Genomic DNA, 23684 nt, shown 5'->3' with positions numbered 1-23684 from the left:
CTCTGCCATGGCTGCCGACCAACTTACGGATACGGAGATTCAGGCTTTTAAGAGGGCCGAGTCCAGTTTGCGTTTGGAAGATGTCTCATTTCAGGATAGTGGCGTAACCCTACTTTGCGACGTCTCATTGGGCAGGCCTCGCCCCTTGGTTCCTGCTTGCTGGCGTCGGCGGGTTTTTGAGGCAGTTCATTCTCTTTCGCACCCAGGAGTTAAAGCCTCAGTTAAGTTGGTAGGGGCCAAGTTTGTGTGGCCCGGCCTCCGGAAAGAGGTCAGGGCGTGGGCTTCCTCATGTGTTGCTTGTCAGCGCGCCAAAGTGCAACGACACACCAAATCCCCTCTGGAGCACTTTCCCATACCCCAGAGAAGGTTCGAACATGTCCATGTAGACCTGGTAGGTCCATTTCCCCCTTCCCGGGGTTTCACCCATCTCCTGACAATGGTGGACAGGACGACTCGGTGGCCTGAAGCAGTTCCTTTGGCGTCAACCACCTCAGCAGATGTTGCTCGTGCGTTCGTCTCCTCCTGGGTATCTCGGTTTGGCGTACCGCTTGACTTGACATCTGACAGGGGTCCTCAGTTCACGTCTGAGCTGTGGACTGCTGTGGCGGAGAACCTTGGCGTCAGACTCCATCGCACTACCGCGTACCACCCGCAGGCCAATGGCCTTTGCGAGAGGTTCCACCCGTACCATGAAGGCTGCCTTACGGGCTGCGCTGGTGGACAGCAGCTGGGTTGACCGCCTTCCTTGGGTCCTGCTGGGCCTGCGTGCGACACCTAAGGAGGACCTGCAGTCTTCTTCAGCCGAGCTGGTCCTGGGCCAGCCTTTGAGGGTTCCAGGGGAATTCCTTCCTGGTGCATCTGCTTCGGGGGCCGACAAAAGGAGCGGGCCGGTTTTCCCGGGGAATGATAGGTTTTTGGCCCCAGTAGCGGCGCATCACTGCCTTCCACAGTCATATGTGCCAAAGGACCTGATGTCTGCCAAGTACGTTTTTATCCGCCATGACGCGCACCGTTCTCCACTTCGACCTCCTTATGATGGTCCATTCCGTGTGCTAGAGGTGGGACCTAAGGATTTTTTGGTTGAGCTGGGAGGTCGTCAGGAGCGGGTTTCGGTGGATCGCCTTAAGCCTGCTCACATGTTTCCGGATGGTCCTATTGAGTTGGCCCAACCTCCGCGCCGCGGTCGTCCTCCTGTTTCTATGCCTCACTCGGAGGACCTGCCCCCAGCTGCTGTTTTTTCCCCTGCCAGGGGGCAGTCTCGCCGTGGTCGGGGCTATGCCCCTCCCTCGTTTTCACCACCTGTGGTCGACAAGCACAGCCGTAGCGGCCGCCTTGTTAAACCCCCTAGGAGATACTCTTGAGGTGGTATTTTATTTTTGCTATGTTGTGTTGAAAATGGTTGCTGTTTTTATTATTGTATTGTTTGCCATTCTGTGTGTTCAGGGGGGGCCTGTGTGGTGGCCACATATATGCACATTTCACACCAGAATGCCCCAAGCTCTTATTGTGAAGAGAGAGACCGATATAGATCTGGAAAAGGCGGGAGAGAGAGGCCTGGGATAAAAGGGCTTGACTCCTCCTTTTGGGGGAGATATATTTGGAGTTCTAGTTGTGTGTGTTTTACCGAATAAAGCTGAGACTACATACCTGCTCGTGTCTCCTTCCACCGACTCCTACACTAGTCCACTTTGCCGAAATTTCACTGAAGCAACTCAAAATGGTACTCAGTAGTTCGTGTGGTCCCCATGTGCTTGTATGCATTCCTGACAACATGTGTGCATGCTCTTAATGAGAGGATGGATGGTGTCCTTGGGGGATCTCCTCCCATATCGGGACCTGGATGGACTAAAACATAATGTCCCAGAGGTGTTCTATTGGATTTAGATCAGGAGAGTGTGGGGGCCAGTCAATGGTATCAATTCCTTCATCTTCCAGGAAGTGCCTGCATACTCTCAACACATGAGACCAGGCATTGTTGTGCACCAGGAAGAAACCAAGACCCACTGAACCAGTGTAGGGTCTGACAATGGGCCCAAGGACTTTCATCTCTATGGCAGTCAGGGTGTTGTTGTCTAGCCTGTAGAGGTCTATGTGTCTCTCCATGGATATGCCTCCCCTACTGAACACTGTTAGAGGCAGCATAACATTCTCCACTGCTTCTCCAGATCCTTTCATGTCTATAAAATGTGCTCAGGGTGAACCTGCTCACATCTGTGAAAAGCACAGGGTGCCAGGGCAGGTCTGGTATTCTATGGCAAATATAAATTGGACTCCATGGTGCCGGGCAGTGAGCACGGGGTCCACTAAGGGACATCGGGTCCTCAGGCCACCCTCATAAAGTCTGTTTCTGATTGTTTGGTCAGAGTAATTCACTCCAGTGGTTGCTCGAGGTCATTTTGTAGCTCTGGCAGTGCTCATCCTGTTCCTCCTTGCACAAAGGAGCAGAGACTGTCCTGCTGATGGGTCCTAGAATAACTGTTTCCTGGAATCTCCTCCAGGCTCTTGCGACTGTGCTGGGAGACACAGCAAAGCTTCTGGCAATGGCTCATATTGATGTGCCATTCTGGAGGAGTTGGACTACTTGTGCAACCTCTGTAGGGTCCAGGTATCACCTCATGGTACAAATAGTGACACTGACCATAGCCAAATGCAAACCTAGTGAAAAAAGTCAGAAAAGATGAGGAGGGAAAAACGTCAGTGGTCTCCACCTGTAAAACCATTCCTGTTTTGGGGAGTTGTCTGATTGTTGCCCCTCTGTTGGCAGTGTGTACATATTCTGTGCCAGTCAAGCCATGTTCAAGTTGTGCTGCCTGCAAGAACAAAATCATGCAATAATGTAAGAAAAAGATGCAAGAATGTAAGCATAAAAACATTACATTCCTGCTCTGTGGTATTTTCACAATTTTCAGTTTAAAACCAAAATGTAGCCATGTTGTAGCGCAGGCTGAAATGGATTACAAATATGTGCTGGATTTGTCATTATTTTGTGATCACATTTATGATAGTATCTTAGATGAGTCAGAGTAGCTTCCTATATTTGTTTTCCACATGAAACTCACACATGGGATCCCAGGGAGAACAATGGCCTCTTCTCAATAACCTTCAAGGTTTTAAGGTTATTTGTAAATGGGGAAATTCAGAGCACAGGACTGAAAAGGCTGATAAATTATTCATATGTTGGACTCCATGACTAAGCAATTTCTAAAAATAGGAAAACACATTAGGAATACCCCAGAGTTTGGGGGAAAACTGAGTAACTGTCTAATGGAAACCAGGACAGTGACTAAGGCCTTCTGAGCTATGTGTGGGTGTTTAGCGAAATATAAAAAAGCTGACTGTGTGGCATGTGTTACACAGACTGGAATCAGCGCATGTAAAGACGCAGTACAATTTTATTTAAACCTTACATTGCAAATATTTATTCATCTGCAGGGGAGCTGCTTTGGTCATTCATGTACTGTGACACATAGTAAAAGAGCCACAAGCCTCTTTAAATAACCTTTTACTCCCAATTTCACTGGTAAAAATACCCATTCACAAAACTAGCTCCTTATTACTGAACAATAAACACATTTGGCAGCTCTAATTCATTCATATTTCAAAGCAGCGTAACACTGTTGGTATTTAAGGTAACAGCTGGTGGGAACAATTGAACCCTCACACCACAGTCGCTGTCATATAACCACAGTGCAAGAAACAATATTATATAAAAACAATCAAAAGTCAGTTTTATGACAAGCAAAATAAGAATGTGTTACAATGCACTTTCTTCTGCCATTTATCCACAATATGCTTACAGATGTTATTACATGTGACACTGTTAACTGTCTCTTCATGTTAGCCCTGTGAGAGACCGGTGACCTGTCCTGTCCAGCTGGGATAGGATCCGGTGTCCACGTGACACTGAACTGGATGGATGGATGGACGGACAGATGGATGGACGGATGGATAGATGGACGGATGGATAGATGGATGACCAATTTTGAGAAATGTACTCAAATATACTTCACTGCCAGAGCCACAGAAAAGCAATGAAGGAATTGAGAAATGTCTTAAAAACATTAGCTATTTAGTAATGTTTGCAGTCATTTCCAAGCTTTTGGGATAAATAAAGTTTTTTCTTATTATTCTTATGTCTTTGCTTGTCTTCCTTTGAGTGTTACATTTTTTCAGATTAATTGCATGTTATCATCAATTTAGCATCTGAAAGACTGCCAAGGGACTGACCTAGGACCAACCTAATAATGACCCCTTAAGTAGTAGTTTCTCAACTAGAACAGCTATTTTCCTGTTACATACTCCATAATCTTTGTGTTTGTAAGATAATCATTAGTTCATTAATTTAGCATTCAAAGTTAATAGGTTATACCTAATTCGTTCATGAGTAACCTCTCACTCAAACATAGCAGTTTTTGAGTTTAATTCCTCAAGGTGCTGGAAACATTCCTCAGATTTAAGCTCATGATATTCTCATGCTTCACATCCATGATGTGAATCACATGTTATCTTGCTTTAAGCAGGCATCAGACTGTGGTCATAAAGGGATGGACATGGTCAGCAACAATACTCAGGTAGGCTGTGGTATTTAAGTGATCCTTGGTTGGTACTAATGTACCAAGAAAATATCCCCCATGACATTACACCACCACCAGAAGCATGAACCAACACAGTGGATCCATCCATGTTGTTTGTGCCAGATTCTAACTTCTAAACATTTGAAGTTTGTAGCAGAAACTGAGACTGGTCAGATCAGGCTATGTTTTTCCAATCTTCTGTTGTCTGATATTGGTGAACCTGTGCAAGCTGTAGCCTCAGTGTCCTGCTTTTAGCTCACAGGACTCTCACCCACCAGTGTGGTTTTCTGCTGCTGCAGCCCATCTGCTTGGTATTTTGATGTGTGTTCACAGATGCTCTTCTGCATAACTTGGTTGTAATGAGTGGTTAATTGAATTATTCTTGCCATCCCATCAACTTGAAGTAATCTGGCCATTCCCCTTTGATGCTGGATATGTTCTCTTTTTCGGATCATTCCCTGTAAGCCCTAGCGATGGTAAACCCAGTAGATCAGCAGTTATTCTGACATCCTCAGATTTGCCCGTCTGCCCCAGCAACTTAAATCCCCTTTCTTCCCCATTCTGATGCTCGGTTTGAACTTCAGGAAGTCATTTAATCATCTCTACATGTCTAAATGCATTAAATGATTAGATTTAGGAGAAGTTTAACAGATATACCTAACTCCTGTGTACCTAAGTGACTTTTTTGTTATATGTAATTTAAAAACACTTAAAGACGGCTCCAAATGCAGTATACTTTCAGAGCCTTTTTTCTTTGTTTGGCCCAATATAGAATCACAGTCTAGTAGAAACAAGAAAAACTAGTCTTTAATCATTCTGTGGGGGATACTTTCATCTAGGAAGATAGAAGCTTTGAGGGACACTTTCAGAACAACTGGAGTTGAAACTGTAACAGTCTTAAATTAGATAAATTTAAGCAGGTTGATTTACTTTTAGAAAAAAAAATGCTGGTCTGTGACCCCAGTGAGCGCACATGAGCAGACTGGGGCTAATTTGGCTATCACAGGTTTCTTTTCTAATGTAAATAATACAGCAGAATTTCTTGTCTTTAAAGGCAGCTTACACAACAACACACTGTGTCCTATAGTCTCACAGCACACCAAGGACACTGCCTGGGTTCACCTCCACTCCACACGCCACCCCTTCTTTTCTAACCAGAAGCGGGGTTCAATACACGTGCACGACTAATGCGGGGCTGCGATTGGCCGAGACGCTTCGCTAGGTCCCGCCTCTCTGCTTTACGTCAGCGGTGTCTGTGGAAGTCTGCAGAGCGGACAGAGATCCGCACTGCACGCTGACAAGCCAGGACGGGGCGAGGCGGCGGTCCCGGTGTATGCCCTCATCCGTCATCGCTATGGGAATTACCACAGCGCTCTCTGTGAAGCAAACCCTCACCACGTACCGTCTGAAACCGGTTCACCTGGAGACACAGACTATAAAACACTGCAGTTGAGGCTGTCGCTGCTCAGAGCCCGGCTCAGCTCCTCTCCTCCAGTAAACTGAGGAGGACGATGATGATGATGATGAGAAACATCTAGAGATGCCAAGTGTTTCTCAAGCAGCCAACTTGGACCTTTGCTCGACCTTCATCTGTATACTCTAAATGAGGACCATGCCTGCCTTGTGTGTATCCGCAGTGGTGAGTACATCCCATTTCCCTTTACCTCTCGCTGGTTTTTTATTCTTTATTCTAAGGACTCCTCCAGCAGGTTCTCCATTTAAAGGGCCAGTGCCTGTTTTTTTTTTTTCTTCCGCGCTTGACACAACTTCAAATGAATTATCCACAATTATTTAGGAGTCTGACACTTAAAGAATGCATTTATTATTTTTTCAACTCAAAGTGTGACAGCTCAGGAGTTTGTCATGAGTCTCCAGTGGAAGGATGGAGAAAGGAAGGGCACTCAGCGGTCTATTGTTTAGCCCTGTTGCACTGCAAACAACTGAAATGTCAGTCAATGGAATTTAAACTGATAAGTCTTTGTCACAGCTAATGAAGGGTACAGTTATAGATATTACAAAACATAACTTAACACAACGTTATATTACAAAACATAAGTTTCAGGGATGGACAAGCTGATGTTTTCATGCAGTTTAATACAGTTATAATGTCATCATTCTTGCCTCCACTCAGATGAGACTTTGCCTTTGTCTCCTCCCGGTCATGTTGACTTGTGCTAACAAAGAGTGAAGTGCTTCTTTATGCAGATATCATACTTATTTCATCATGATAATTTTATGGAATTCATAGCTTTGAGCTTGGTGTATGTTAGCATCCATCCATCCATCCATCCTCTTCCACTTACCCAATTTAGGGTCTGGGGTGGGGGATGCCAGGTACACTATGGACACAGGTCATTCAAACACAATGGTAATGGCAATAATTGAAACAAAAATCATCATGATGGTATCTTAAAAAGCACATTCTCACATTTACAAACTAAAGGTTTAAAGTACTGCAGTACTACAGTATATGTGACTTCAGGATTAATAAGAATATAACATCTCCATTCAGAAATTCAAATTACCAATTAAAAAATACCATCTGCTGTCACTGCAGCGTGCTACAAATGGTTCTGAGTGTCGTGTAATTTATACTTACCACTTCTACATGGCTGCAACTGTATGCAAGGGTCTGTCTGTGTAATGTTAACTGTGTCATCTAATTATCTCCATAATAACTGATGTATGTGGACATGCTGCCCTCAACAATGGACCACAAACATATTCAGCTGGCTTCAGTCTGTTTATTATCTGTATAAAAACACTGAACAAAAATCAGATCAGGTTTAGTCTGAGTTGTTGCATGAAGCTTTATGCTTTGAATATACCAGTTGCCTGTGTCATGTTGCCCAGTGGAAAACAGACAGACATTAGCTAGGCTAATGCAATGTATTGCAATGTATTACATTAGCCTAGTGGGCTAATAGTCAGTAATGGATGATATAAAGCACAGATACAACCTCATGTGGGCGTGTGGTCCAGGTTTGGATCTCAGTTTTTAGCTTTTGGGCCTTTTACACAACAGATATTTATTCAGATAGCTAATGAAAAGTGCCTTAAAGCTGTAGTCTATTTAATGGCCACCAAGGTGTTGAAAACAATGTGCTGTGAGTCAGGCGCTCTCTCCTGGTATGGTGAGTCTCAACTGCCTGGTGAGCTGACAGCTGGTGAGGCGAGCAGCTGCTAGACCAGCGGGAATGAACGGATATCTCTGAAAACGTAGGAGAACTTTTACAATTAAGCAGCATCTTGATAAATTGAGCAGACATTTAGGGTTTACACATCTGCATTCTCATCTGGAAACATGGTTAAAGTTTATTTTGTGTCACAGAAACTAATATTTAAAAATTCTCCTCCGCCATTCCTTCAGCAGATTTCAGCCTGCAATGAATCATGGGATAGGCTAGGAGACAGAAGATACACCTGACCTGTTCTTAAAATTCGGGGAAATTGCGGCCCACAAATTACAGCATTTGTGGGCAGCATCAAATTGGAAAATTGGAAATTTGATGCTGCCCAAATTGTTGCCTGTGACATAATCGGCCTTAAAATACCAATTAGAGGGATGCAGCCCCTGAATTGGGACACACCTATTGACTGTACCTGTCTCTTTTTTATTGAACTTGCCAGAGTAATACATTTTAAATGGCATAAAATCACCTGTAGTGCTGAATGTGGACCCTAACTAATGGCGCATTTCATTGCAGTTTACCCTCAAACACACCAAAGTCCAACTGCACAAAAACAAACTATTCCTGTAACACTTCAGAAAACAAACACAGCCCCAAACGACAGAGAGCTCTATTTGCAAGTTCTCTTTTTCACAAAGAATGACCTCATCCGGCAGTGCTCCCGCTCTTCAGTCATTAGCAGAAAACTCAGTAAACATCTACAGAAATAATCATTGCTGGCTATTGTCAGTGAATCCAAACAGAGTCTCTTTCTCCCAGTGAGCAGTGACACGAGGACACACCGCAACAGGTGCTGGGTAAATGTGTGAGTGTGTTGGTTAATAAGAGCATGTGGGAATGCACACATGTGTGTGTGTTTGTGCTCAGTGTTTGTTAGTGTGTGTCTGTCTGTGCATGTTTGCTTATGTGCGTTACTTAAATTTGGATAGTAATTACAGCCTAATGTCATCTCCCACAAACATCCCACCCCTGTACTGTATACACACACCTTATTATGTAACAGTTTCCAACGCGCACGCACAGAACACACACATGCTATCCTAAACAGTAGCTTGATTGTTTCTGTCATGACCCACTGTGTACAGTTAATAAAGCAATTTATTAAAACCAACTGAATTTCTGAAAGAATTACCAGTTCTCACCGACTCTCAGTCTGTTTCCTGTTCTGTGGTAAAGCTTGTCAGCATTAATCATAAGCTGTGTCACAGGATGTTTTCACGCTGCACAGCACTACCACAATACCATCAGATCATAAGTCTCGAAGACGAGCAGTTTGTCACGACAGGGTGAGCACAGTGACACCTTATGTTTGTTAACGGACTGCTGGTAGGAAATAAAAAGACACTCAAAGGTGCTTCTGTATTAGGTTTCAGGTGAGTAAGTTCATCAGGTGTGTGTAGTCACAGGTGTTAGGTGCAGTGTTTACTTTGGCCGAAATGTTTAAAACTTAATTAAAAGTCCTGCATAGAGCATTACAAAATCAAATACTATATTGATTTGCTGAAATACATTAGAATGAATAGTTGTGACTCAGCGCTTTTGCAGCTGCAGCCACAAAAGCATTTACTCAGAAAACAGTATGCAGTAAATCTTCGGACAAATGCTGCACTCTCACTGTCTTATGGAACAGCCTTTTCTTTTTTCTTTTTGCACAAAAGCAGCTTCAAGAGTATTAAATCAGCAGCCACTTGTTGCTTAAAGTTAAGCAACCGTCAACTTCCAGGGATGAAAAATTAAACTGGCACAGTGCCAAAAAAATACAGTTCCTCTAATGGCCACCCCAGTCCCATAGACTCCCATGTTTATGTGCCTGGTGTAAATAACAGTTTTAGGTTTGTTTACACAAGAATGTTTTCAGGTGAAAACAGTTTTGCGCTATGAGTACCGTTCGCTGTCTCTGTGTTAACGGCTAAAATGCTACGTTTTGAAAAGGAATTGGCACACGCACACTATGGTTGCAACTCCTGTACACGCACCGCCAACTGGTAGCCTGGCATGGGAACTACATCGTTTTCAGCGTCTCTTGCAGTTCTGTATAAAACGCATTACTCTTCGAGAACGACAACAGAAAAATGATACTGTTCTTGTGTAAACTGGGCCTTAGTCTCTAGAGTCTAATTTTTATATTACTTCACTGATGTTATGCAAAATTAGGGTGGCGGCCCCTTTGAGTGACAGGTGGCTGCGGTTTTGTCTTGTTCAGCTTTTGGTTGTGAGTTGACTCTTTAGTTTTGGCTGTTTTGTCAAAGCTAAAATTACTGTTTCATTAAATATCACAGTGAATTATAGTTGCACCTTGCTAACCAAGCTAGCTGGTTAGCACTAGTAAAAACAAAACCAACTAACTAAATTAATAAAAAGGGACAGTGACCAAAAGGATGGTAGCAAATGTTAGCCATACAAATATTCAGAGGACTGAAATGCTTACAAGTTGGTTTTGTTTGGCTAAAATGTTAGATATCACCACTGAAGATGTGTTAGCACCCTGTATCTACAGTAATTGACTGCTAGAAAGCTAATGCTAGCTACAGTGCCTTGCGAAAGTATTCGGCCCCCTTGAACTTTTCAACCTTTTGCCACATTTCAGGCTTCAAACATAAAGATATAAAATTTTTATTTTTTGTGAAGAATCAACAACAAATGGGACACAATCGTGAAGTGGAATGAAATTTATTGGATGTGGCCCCCTTGCATTAATACTTTGTAGCGCCACCTTTTGCTGCAATTACAGCTGCAAGTTGCTGGGGATATGTCTCTATCAGTTTTGCACATCGAGAGACTGAAATTCTTGCCCATTCTTCCTTGCAAAACAGCTCGAGCTCAGTGAGGTTGGATGGAGAGCGTTTGTGAACAGCAGTCTTCAGCTCTTTCCACAGATTCTCGATTGGATTCAGGTCTGGACTTTGACTTGGCCATTCCAACACCTGGATACGTTTATTTGTGAACCATTCCATTGTAGATTTGGCTTTATGTTTTGGATCATTGTCTTGTTGGAAGATAAATCTCCGTCCCAGTCTCAGGTCTCTTGCAGACTCCAACAGGTTTTCTTCCAGAATGGTCCTGTATTTGGCCCCATCCATCTTCCCATCAATTTTGACCATCTTCCCTGTCCCTGCTGACGAAAAGCAGGCCCAAACCATGATGCTGCCACCACCATGTTTGACAGTGGGGATGGTGTGTTCAGGGTGATGAGCTGTGTTGCTTTTACGCCAAACATATCGTTTTGCATTGTGGCCAAACAGTTCGATTTTGGTTTCATCTGACCAGAGCACCTTCTTCCACGTTTGGTGTGTCTCTTGGTGGCTTGTGGCAAACTTTAAACAAGATTTTTTATGGATATCTTTGAGAAATGGCTTTCTTCTTGCCACTCTTCCATAAAGGCCAGATTTGTGCAGTGTACGACTGATTGTTGTCCTATGGTCAGACTCTCCCACCTCAGCTGTAGAGCTCTGCAGTTCATGCAGAGTGATCATGGGCCTCTTGGCTGCATTTCTGATCAGTCTTCTCCTTGTTTGAGATGAAAGTTTAGAGGGACGGCCAGGTCTTGGTAGATTTGCAGTGGTCTGATACTCCTTCCATTTCAATATGATTGCTTGCACAGTGCTCCTTGAGATGTTTAAAGCTTGGGAAATCTTTTTTGTATCCAGCTTTGAACTTCTCCACAACAGTATCTCGGACCTGCCTGATGTGTTCCTTGGTCTTTGTGATGCTCTCTGCACTTTGAACAGAACCCTGAGACTATCACAGAGCAGGTGCATTTATACGGAGACTTGATTACACACAGGTGGATTCTATTTATCATCATCAGTCATTTGGGACAACATTGGATCATTCAGAGATCCTCACTGAACTTCTGGAGTGAGTTTGCTGCACTGAAAGTAAAGGGGCCGAATAATATTGCATGCCCCACTTTTCAGTTTTTTATTTGTTAAAAAAGTTTGACACATCCAATAAATTTCATTCCATTTCACGATTGTGTCCCACTTGTTGTTGATTCTTCACAAGAAATTAAAATTTTATATCTTTATGTTTGAAGCCTGAAATGTGGCAAAAGGTTGAAAAGTTCAAGGGGGCCGAATACTTTCGCAAGGCACTGTATATGTTATGAAGCTACTATAGTTATCTATGGCACTTGGAAACATAATACCATTACTCACAGGTTTCTGAATTATCCACATTCCACTATAACACAAGGTGCACTCTATCGAAATGCTTTAGCTTAACTTAAAGAAATATAACTCAGATTAAAAACTAGACATCTAGATATTTGACTCAGCAATGAACAATGCTAAATATTGGGATCCCAGCCTCCCTATTTTATCAACTGATGGTGCCTCACATCTTATTGCTGCTTCCCACTTTTACTTTCTAAATATTTTATTGCATTATAATATGAATATTGTAAAAGCTCAGTTGTTCAGTTTGGAAGTTAAAAAGTTAGTTCTGGGTGCCTTAGTACAGCCCAGCCCATAGAATCTCTTAGTCATCCAGTTTTTGCTAACACACAGAGCCGACAGTAGTTGACAGTTGACATGGCTATGTATACATCTTTTTTATACAGTCTATGAATATAAGTCAAAACTGTCTTAAAGGGTAATTTCAGTGATTCAGGAACACACTGACAGTGCTTGATGGCTGAAAGCTGGGAATTGAATAGTAGAATGTTTAAAATAAAAGCAATAGAAGCTTGAGCATGTCCCATAATGCACATATCCATATGTTGCAAACTCTACAGCCTCTGTATATGGCATTAAAACAAACAGAACCAGAACCAAACCTTACTACATCTGAATGCATTCCATTATATTTTTCACATTTTGTTTTGTTTGAGAGCATATTATTAATAAAAAAAAAGTTACGATAGCCTGATTGATAGGCGACCCAGCCTGTTCAGCTACTTGAAAAATAGTCTCTACTGTAATACTGCTGAGCTATGGAATCTGTAAATGCACTGATAATTAAAAATTGTGTGATTAAGAATTTAAAAAGAGCAACCTGTATAAATATACTACACTGTCTTTACATTTGCTGCAGGCTTTTACAAACACACACTTTAAAACAACTTCCGTGTGAAAAGTTCCACATCCAGACGTGGATGTTCTTCACATACCAGAAATATTCAGACAACTGTTCACTTAATGCTCCCGGCAAACAACAGGGAAGTGAAAAGAGGCGGTTGAAATTCAGCCATCTGTCTCCTGAAAATGATCTGACCTATCGGCTCTGCTTCTGATCAGATGCCTGCGAGCAGAGTGGGAGCTGGGCGTATCAGTGGGTTGCCTACACAGTACCTGCAGTTGGAGGTAGAATTACAGGTTTTCTGCTTAGGGAGTCACAAAGTCAGCTTGAGAGCTGTGTTTTCTTAGAGTGACTGTGTGTGCAGTGGGTGGCTGTGCTCAAAGGGAGCCTGCTCTGCAGTGGTGGTGCAGTGGTGCCACACTGATGCCTCTATGGTGTAAACACAAGCTTCCTGAGTGAAGACTCCACCCTCAGATCTCTCCGTCTGTCCTCTGCTCTGTTCTTTTCTCTCTCTCTGAATCACAGAGACATCAGCTAAATGTCTCTGCGGGATTCTCGCCGCAGTGTCCACCAGTAAAATTTTCAGATATCACCGACTGTACATGAATAGATCCTGATTGTCTCAGAAAGTTGATTCTGGACGGAGCGTTTTCAGTGCGAGAAATGTTCAAGCACTCATCCAGCACAGTACAACAGTACAGCTGCATAATGACCATTACCTAACAAAGACCCACAAGATCAGTTTCATAATTGTTAATATACAAATTGTCGTGACCATTGATCAGAGTTGGGGAGTGTCTGTAAGATGGTGAAAGATGTACTCCGGGGAAGGGGCCCATTTACCAAAATGTTTCTGCTTATGCTTGAGGACTTCAATCTTTGTCTCTTAATTTGAAGTCTCAAAGTCTAAGGTAACCCTGATTACTTCTATGTGACATCACCAAGGTCAGGCTTCTCCAGGGGCCGAGAGGATGTGTACGCACATTTAGATGTGACCAGAAGAGGGGCCAAAGACGGGACTGGGGTGGCACTGCATCCTAAGATGTTTATTCCTTTCATGAAGCATTTTTAAAGCTTTTTTTTTTTTTTTGCATCAACAGTTGAGCTGTCCAGTCATCTGCTTTAGTGCAAACAGAAGTGACAACAGGTGCACTGGAGGGTGAACAACAAGACAACCCCAGACTTTTACACTGAATTAGGTGAAACTGATTCACGGTGGATTATGCTACCTAACTGTGCAGGCTGATATTCCTGAAGTTTAGCTGACCTATACTGTGATGATAGAGTGTTCCCTTCATTTTTTTGAGCAGTGCAAATGCATCCAAGTCCCCGACTGTGCCACCTGCTTTAAAACAAATCCTCCTACTGCTCCTGGTTATGAGCAGTAAACTGAAATTTAGATCTTAAAGTTGGTGGCTTGTACCTTTAGCTTTATCCTGTGAGTAAGTGAAGCAGGTGTAAATTAAGATTTAGGTCAACTGGTCATGCTGAAAGCTAATCAGGGTTTCCCTCTTTGTTGCCTGCGCCAGTAAGTGGTGGAACTCATGGAGACTGCAAGACCTGCAGTAAGGTTTGCAGAGGCAGGGACTGCAGAGCTGGAAGAGAACACAGATACGATAGCCCAGGCCTTGTCCCATCGCTTTGTGTCTGACGCTCTGATCGGAGGTCTGTGCACCAGGCAGATGATGTAAGTTTATCAGCAATGTGGAAAGATAGAGAGAAAGTTGGCATAATAGGAGGAGGGCTGGCAGCACAAAGACAGAAATGGATTCATACAATAATGAGCTGCAGAGGTGTCAGTGTGAGTATGCAGACAGTGTCTGTCTGCGCTAACAAAGTGCTGTTACTGCACTTTGCCTCCTCTTCTGTGTGTCTTTTTTGCCAGTTTCATTGTTTTGTATCTAAAATGCAAAAAGAGGGATGATTAACAAAGTGTGTTGAGCAGAGACGCACAGCCAAATATGACCACGGGCTTTGCTGCCATTAGCTGACTCGCTGCTTCCCCGACATGCTGACTAGCAGACGTTGCAGTAATTATCTTCATTGGCTTAAAACCGTAGATGCAGACAGAGGAGGGTCAGGAGGTCGGCCTGCTCGCTGAACAGCTTTATCAGTCTGCTCAGTGAAGAAGTCTGTTTCTCCTTCCAGGAGCTGCCTTGTGTTGTCAATCAGAATATTCTGTTAAAGCAGTGCTCTCCACACCTTCATTTACTGTTACATGTTACCAGGCTCATATAAATCACAAGGGCATTTAATGGAGTTAACCAGGTATGAGTTCAATACAGGAAAGGCACTGAAAAGAAAATGATGATTAACAGTTAAACAGCTACGTGGAACGTGATGCAGGGGAGGGGGTTAGTAACACTGTTGCTAAACTACTAACATTATATGATAAAGTATATCTGCATTTGACTACAAAGCCTTATGAAATATTTATTATAATATAAAATATTTCATCCCTTTTTTAATTTTATTAATAAAATTATGAACTTGAGCCTTTCACTCAGTGTGTTTGTGTCACCTGCTCCACAACTGCCATCTAACACTTGTCTGTCACTTTTTTAAAAATGCTGTTATACACAGTTATATACAATATGTTGCATGACTTAATTTCTTTTTTTTGCTGTTCAGGTAGAAAAAGTTACTAAGTCCAGTGTCTGTGACCATAGACAGTATAAACGATGGCCATAGACACTATGACATCACCCACTGATTAGTGAAGTCCCATTTTGAAGCCTTGAGATGAGCATTTTCAGCGTTGCCATCTTGGGGTGTTTGAAACTGGATGTGAGAAGTGAGGGATGGATCTGACTGAGCTGAGCTGATGTGCTAATAAGCATGCCCTCAGCAATCGTCCTTTCTGACACTTAAATGACCAAAATTAACAAAACGAACTCAGTGTTTCGTTCAATATGACTGAAACCAAATTCATCAGGAGAGTATTTACAGAGGTCCAGGCAAAGGGCTGTTTTCACACTTATTGTTCCCTTGTTGCCTTTAAAAAGAATACATGTTTAAGGCACTTCTGTGCTGGCTTCACTTTTAAGACCTGGAAGCTATGTGTATGGCTGTGACTGGCTTTTAATGCGTACTATATTCAATGACATTAATAGTGAAAGAGAAGTAGATACTGAGGAATATGAACTATACTGCCAAACATCAGTGTCTGACCTCACAAATGCACTTCTGAAAGAATGGTCAAAAATTCCCATAAACACTCCTAAACCTTGTGGAAAGCCTTCCCAGAAGAGTTGAAAGCTGTTATAGCTGCAGAGGGTGGGCCGACATCATAACAAACCCTATGGATTAGGAATGGGAGGTGTGAATACTTTTGGAAATATAGTGTATGTTTTACATTCCAACATGAGCAGAAAGTACTGAATCATCATGAAGTTCTTTCACATACAGCAAGGAAAGATGTAGCCTACTATAATCAGTGAGCATCAGTGGAAATGTGCATGCTAAACAGTTAAAACAGTATTTTTCTTTTTACTTCTTTAGTTTAGCTCTCTAGAATTGATTTTACTTGTCCAAAACAGCTAACGAGAACAGTAGGCTAATAAATATGTGAGTTAGCTTAATGTTAAGTCTATTTCAGGTGGTGCTCACGATATCTATGCTATTGTTAACCCAAGCACCTTCAAGGTAAACAGGGATAAGTTTTAAGCAGTGTTCACCCAAATGGCGATGATTGGTATATTTTTATTGCTTCTTCAAGCATAACAACATCAGCGCCGTTGGTAGGGGAATGAGAGAAAACCTCAGAAAGTTCTTGATTAATATCAACACTGAGTACAACACCCAAATTATGGTAATGTCCAGATTCATGCTGTGTCAGTAATCAAATTCTATGGACAAGCAGAAGGAGCCATGGTGGGGAACCATCCATCGTGTCCTGTAACAAGCAGAATGTTCCCATTTACTGCTGCTGGTGTTTTGACTTTGAACATTGATTTGAATGAATGCATTGACATTGCTGACGCACGTGAGTTATGAGCAGCATGTCGAGAACATGCGCTGATGTTTATGGATGAGGTTCAGGGAATGAACACAAAGAATGAACACTGGGTGGAGTGGTGAAAGGGCAACAGAGTGGTGGAAGAATGGACAGCTTTATCCTTATTAGCACCAATCAGAAATAGTTTGCCTTCCTTTGACTGTTTATTGCGCGTAGTTTGTGCTAAGTTTCTTTATATACCCCTGCAAGTAGTTTCCATTCATCAAAACATATATGTGGTCATTTTATGCCCTCCCAACTGCTACCACATTGGTATGAGTCTGAACTGATGCTTTTGGTTCAGTGGAAGATTTGGCCCTATGTTCGCAGTTGACAAACATTCACATGCGTCATCAGCTAAATTTTCCCCTCAGTGCATGACTTCAAACCCACTGGCCCTGTTGGGACCGCATACACACACACATTCTACAGCAGAGAACACCCTTTAAACACACATTTTTGCAAGCAGATCCACACTTAGCCTGTTCTGTCTCCATCCTCGTCTGTGTTTGTCTCTGTATGTGTCAGCACTTTTCCTAATCCTTCTCCTCCCTTTTTTATTTCTGTTGTGACATAATAGCAGCTAATCCTTCATAAAGTTTAGTTTTCTTCTCCAGACTACACTGATACACAGACTTTAGGTTGCTTGTGCCAGCATCAGACTACATGATTTTTTTTTTACAGTGTGTTCACTGTGTCAGCTTCACTGCTCGCTGTGTGAGAGTGAAGTTGACACAGAATCAAAAGTTTTTGTCGTGCCAGGCATACATAGACAGTCAGGCAGAGGTGCTGAGCTGGACTTATCATCTATCTGAATGGCATGTCAGATCACATGGATGGATGACTGATTGAGCTGACCTGATTAGGGATCATGAGGGGTGAACTACTATAGCTAGATACAAAATTAATCTAAATAAATCTACTACTTTCAGTCTTGCTCCAATAAAGGAGGTTATAGGGTAGTTAGCTGTCCATGATGACGACTGGTTTAATAAAAACCCTCTGATGTCTGAGTCACTATTTGAAGCCCTAGTGCCAAATCCTAACCCTGTTTTGGAGAAAATTAGAAAAATAAAATAAAATAGTATTTTACTCAAACTCAAATTACTCAAACTGACATTACTCAAATGTCAGTTTGAGTAATTACTTAAACTTAAACTACCTTTCAGATTAAATTTCAACCTATCCCTAAAGTTTATGATTACAGCATTCGTTGTGTTGTGTGCCAACTGTGATGTCGACACAGTCCCATAAGTGTGTATACGGGTACTTAAAGGCTCATTGGCGCTCTGCAGTCTTCTCCAGAATGATAGGTATCGCCACTTGGCAAAAACCTTGCTGGTTTAAGAGTTTAAGAGTAGAAAACTTCTTAACAGCAAGCAAAACAATCATAAAGTTTTTTTAGTCACAGAAAGTCTTTTCCAACTGTTGGAGCATCCCCATCTGTATACTCTGGGAATTCTGCGCTCCTTTACTGCTGTATCATCAAAATTGTGGTAGGGGTACTACTTTAGTCGAGCGCGTGACCCATGCACTATTGTCTACTCTACATCGTCCCACCAAAATGAAGTAAAAAAAAAAAAAAAAGTTAAAATAAACAAGAACTGGTGGTAAAGACTCACGTGCTTCTACACTTTTACATGACGGGCCAGTAGTAACCCTAAACTAGGTTACGCCTAAACTAGGTGTAACCCTGTATCATGGAGTTTTGTTGACAATCTGGTGGCTGTTAACCCGCTGAGGTGTACTGTAAGTCATCATCAGTGATGACCCCAACCGTAGCCCTGAACACTAACTCTCATTCTTTGGTTTTAGAAGAAAGCAAAAAGGACTTCTTTGGAAAAAATGTAAAAGAAAAAATGATGCTCTAGAATGATTGCTCTGTCTCATAATTGCCAACACTTTGGATAAAGGTTTATTAAAAAAATAGGATTATGGTCATCATGATTGTTAAGAGGTTATTGTTATTGCTACCCATAAATCTTATGCTTGGTTGTTTTGAAATAGATAATAAGAGTAAAAGACTGCAACTAGTTGTTCAAAAGTATGAAATGGTAAACTCCTGTCAGGTCTCTCTCATTTCCTGGTATCATTACTCTGACATGACTCATTTTGAGTGCGTAAATGTGTAATCTTAGACATGTGTGGGTTATTCCCTCAACTCACAGGTTCCCAGCAGAAGTGAGAGGGAAGCCTAGGGGAAGAAAAGAGAGGAAAGCTACCCATCAGGCATCAGTTACATTCTTAGCTATGGACATGAACACACACCATTTGATGCTCAAGTTGAGAGGGGCAGGATGAGTCAGTGGAGTGACTAAGTGAAATTAGTGAGTCCAGATGGATGCATGAGCTGTGTCCATGTAACCTGAGTCACACGAAACTCAGGTCATTGCTGCCTGGTGAAGGATGCTGAATACCAAAAAGGGCCACCAAATGGTGACAAACTTAACTGAATGAATAAACATGACCCACTTTGGAATTTGATGATGTCACTCTTTTGTTCTAATTTGTGACTCTGTACAAAAAAAGTACACATGAACAGGAGTCATGTTATTGTTCGGTCCTTCTGTGCTTCTCCCAAGGGCTGCTGTCAGGGAACAAGGAAAGTAATCATTCTGACACATAAAAATGTTTTTAGATTTTTCTCTAAAAAAGTACTTTTTGCTTGTTTCTGAAACAGGTTTAGGTTTTGGTTTGGGGGCTAGGGTTGGGACTGTCACTGATGACGACTTAGACCTCAGAAGGTTCATCTCTTAGCATCCACAGTGTTACAGGCGACCACTTTAGGCTAAGGCTTAAGGTTGGGTTTGTTATAGTCACACACTCAATAGGCAGATGTTCACACACTAGATGTTTCAAGTGTCATAGTCATACATTTTGGCATTAAAGTTTTTATATTAAAAGTTTTTAGATTGGAATGCTCCAAACAGGCGAAAATTCTATGAAAAGGCGTGGACGACATGTTTGTTAAGATGCTAATGGAAATAAATACCATAACTGGATATTACACAAGCCTCCATCTCTAAAACTAAGTTACCCCATACCCCCATCCTTCAGCAGACAGTGCTGACAAAACCGCCTCATGTGTGAAGCTGAAATCACTGAGCCCTGGTTCAAGAAGTCAGATGGTCATTGTGTGGTTTTTGCTTTAAACCCTTCACTTCAATGTTATGACTGCAGCAGCCTCCATGGTGTGACAGACTGTCCTACCTTGGAGGCACACTAGAACATCTTTAAAACGTGTAACATTTTTAGTCTATCACCTAACGGCTGCCTTCTTTTTTCCTCTCAGCTCTTATGTGCAGTGATGGCAGATATCTCAGCCCGGGTTTTGACCACATCCAGCCCAGATGACCAGCCGATCCTTTCTCCACGTCAATATCAGCACACTGACCGAGACACGGGCACCCAGCTGGTCTGTGATAAGTGCCCGGCTGGCACACATGTCTCCATCCACTGCTCTCCAACAGCCGTGAGGGAGTGCAGCCCCTGTCCTAAAGGCACCTTTACGCGGGGAGAGAATGGGGTTCAGCAATGCCATCACTGCAGGGATCCTTGCCCAGGTGGCTTTATCCAGAAAGCACCTTGCACGGCCACCCAGGATCGCATCTGCACATGTCCACCCAATACATTCTTGTCAGGGGATGGTGGTGCAGTGTGTAAGCCCCACTCCTTGTGCCCTCCAGGCAAGAGGGTGAAAAAGCAGGGCAGTGATAGAAAGGACGTAGTCTGTAAGCCATGCGCCGAAGGGACTTTTTCAGATGTGGCATCTAATGCAACGCAGTGCCGAAATCATACAGACTGCCAAGCTCAGGGGCTGGTGCTGCTCACACCAGGGACTAGAGAGAAAGATAATGTCTGTGGACCTTCTTATACAGCTCTGTCCTCTGCCTCCACAACCACTCCAGGTGGCCAAGCACAGGCCGTGCTAGTACAGGAACCCATTATTTCTTCAGTCTTTCCGGCACCCCTGGCTGGACCTGCACTTAAAGGTGAGGGGTGAGGGTTCTGAACATTTTAAAAAACTTAACATTTTTTTAAAATATTCTTTTACTTTTATTTGACTGTCACAACAGAGACAGACGGGGAAATGTGGAAAGAAGGAGAATGACATACACCAAAAATCTCACTTTATGTAAAAGAGTGAATAAATTTCTATGCTTTTTCAAACATTCTCTCTATTATATAAAGAAATCCTTTTGGTTTCCAGAAGTTCCTTTATTTTCAAATGAAAGATGCGGGATGGGTTTCCTGCAAAAATTCAAAGGTGGCATTTATGCTCTGTCGATTATTGTCTTGCCTAAATGCCTCTTTTCTGTTCTCTTACATCATCAAAAGTGAGCAACATTAGCTACGATTAGCCAAATGAGTCTGCTGATCAGTAATGACAGTAAACGACTGGCTCCCAATGCAGGCTCCACAGGAAAACTGAACGTGACAGAGAAAACAAGTCAGAATTAGTCAGCTTGCTGACTAATTCTGACTAAAAAGTTATTTTTTGGAAAAAGTGTAAATAGTTTTTGTAATGTATCACATTGAATGACTTAGGAGACTAATTTTTTTTACTATTTTATTTGTATAGTATTCAAAGGCACACAAAGTGGTTCACAGGTCACAGTAGGATGCACACATAAATTAAAAGCCATCAGACTTCTTTATGAATCATTGCTTCCTGGAAACTGGATAGGACATCTGTAGGCATGGAAACAAACTGGCTGCTGCACCCTGTGTCAGTAATGCTGCAGTTTGTGGACATTAGGACTTATGGGAGTGTCTCTCTTCTTCCTTCAGCAGACTTTCAGGTGAAAAATCTGCTCCGCTCCCTTTTGATTCTGCTCTATGTTCGAACCCAGGTCTCATTATCAAGGATTCTTTATTGCCATTCGCATCACATTTGCATGCAGTGGAATGAAATTCTGTCCTCAGGTCCTAGTGTTGCCCATGTAATAGTTATGAAAGTTTCAAGTGATTTAAAGAAGAATAAATATAAATATAAGTAACAATAATATAAAGAAAAAAATATATGCATGTATGCATACATTTATAGCTACACACACTCACACAAATATACACCTGTGTGTATCTTCCAAGGTAAATAAAAATAAATATGGAATTAACAGTTTAGGATGTGGAGTAATGGCAAGGTAGAGACCTATGGTGCCACAGTAGTGACTTGTGCAAATGACAGTAGCATAAGTATGTGCAACAACAGTTGTGTAAGAGCAGTCCGGCTACAAAGCCCGGCTGGACTGCTCTTGCACAACTACATTCATATCACTTTAACTGCTTTTCTGAATCAGTCATGATTCTTTCAGAAAACCAGTAATTTCTCAGAATCAACCATTCATGGTCAGTATGTCCTTTCTTCCCTGGATCAGACCCCCACATCTATAATACTGTCACTGCTGTATGTGTTGGCATTGGATTGATGGCTTCACAGCCAGTTAATCTGACCCCATCTGTACAGCAATAGTGGGGGTGTTACATACTCATGGTTGTTAATTTTCACCTGTCTCATGTTGTCAGTAGAAGTAAAGGGGACCACTTCATTCTGGGAAGAAAAGGAGTGGAGATTGAGTTGTAGTGGGTGTGTGTACTAAAATGTCTTAGCACAATGGTAACAGCAGTGATAAAGCCAGCATGCACTCGCTACATGAGGCTCTATGCAATTTAAGGTTTGTAAGGTACAACACTAATCTCCTAGCAGCCAAATATATTCCGCCAAAACTTGAATCCATACACGGATCTACGAAAAGGTTACAGAAGTCTCAGAAAACAGTGACAACAGCAAGAAGCCAGGTAACGCTCATTTATCGTGGCACAAAGTGATTTACTCCGAGACGTAAAGATCTTCATATAAGATTTTAAAAGAAGTAGAATCTGCTAGTTATCATCTAGTTTATCAGTGATATTCATTTTCTTCAGTGGCTTAGAAATTATTTGCTCATCAAACCGTTTACTGGACATGGTTAAAGTTCTACTAAAGTCAATAATCATCATGCTTTGGGAACCATAAATCTGTGTTCCTACCTCGATTACAGCCCATCAGTCGGTATTTTCAGCCTAAATTACCAACTGATGGACATTTTTATGGCTAATAAAGCTAAAACCAATATTCATTGCTGAAAGTCACCACCTACATTTTTTCCCCCAACATTTGTAATTTATTTCTCTGTGAATATATACAGTTACATTATCTGACCCTCATGCCCTGTTATAATTGTACAGTGTGTTAGTGCCAGCCAAAATACCAGCCTCATTTTGGGGATTTGACTTGTACTTACAAACAAGAGCCAGTTATGATTAGACAGCAGTGGTCCCATTGGTAGTATTATGCAAGCTCGGAGTAAACAGAGCTGCCACACTGATCATTAATAAAGGTAAATGATGCCCTAATACTGACTGATAATTAGTTTGTTCTAGCATTTCAACACCTTGCAAACAGTTTTTGGACCGTTCTTTTTTTCATATATAACTTTTCATCCAGTCAGGCTGATTAGTTTTTCCCTCACTCCTTAATTAAGGAACAGATTGTGGGATGAGCAATTTAGAGCTCATCTGCTCTGAGATAACAAGGTGGAGCACAGCTGGGCCTGTGCATAATAAGAGGAGGAGGAGTGGGCGATTAAGGATAAGTTTGCGGTTACGTTTTCATGGGTGATTTACCTGTTGTAGGATGCAAACATACTGTAGTCGCCCAAGACACTTGTGTTCACACTAAATACGAGTGTCTCAGGAGAAATGACATTCAACACCTGTTTTATTTCAATCTGAGAAACCATCATCACTCCTGTGGAAACCCTTTGGAAAGCTATGCCTTTTCAGGCTTTCTCCTTGGACACCATTATTTAATTTTCTTCAGTTGGACTTTGTCCTGCTTTTTTTTGTGTTAGTGGTGCAGAC

The 23684-nt window shown here is 42.2% G+C and overlaps 1 protein-coding gene across 3 annotated transcripts in view; it reads left to right on the top strand.

The window, feature by feature from the left end:
* Positions 1-5855: 5855 nt before the first annotated feature.
* The window catches only part of tnfrsf21 (tumor necrosis factor receptor superfamily, member 21), a 51772-nt gene continuing 33943 nt past the window's right edge, over positions 5856-23684 (top strand). For 2 of the 3 annotated variants that reach the window (XM_030722055.1, XM_030722053.1), the window contains exons 1-2: positions 5856-6213; positions 20074-20773. In XM_030722055.1, the coding sequence (XP_030577915.1) occupies positions 6178-6213; positions 20074-20773 (736 nt within the window). In that variant the 5' untranslated portion in view covers positions 5856-6177. The remainder of the gene's footprint in view (positions 6214-20073; positions 20774-23684) is intronic. The other variant, XM_030722054.1, reaches the window with a different exon arrangement.

The sequence above is a fragment of the Archocentrus centrarchus genome, chromosome 24 (genome assembly GCF_007364275.1).
Source record: "Archocentrus centrarchus isolate MPI-CPG fArcCen1 chromosome 24, fArcCen1, whole genome shotgun sequence".
Classification (NCBI taxonomy): Eukaryota; Metazoa; Chordata; class Actinopteri; order Cichliformes; family Cichlidae; genus Archocentrus; species Archocentrus centrarchus.
This window is presented reverse-complemented; position numbering and strand designations above follow the sequence as displayed.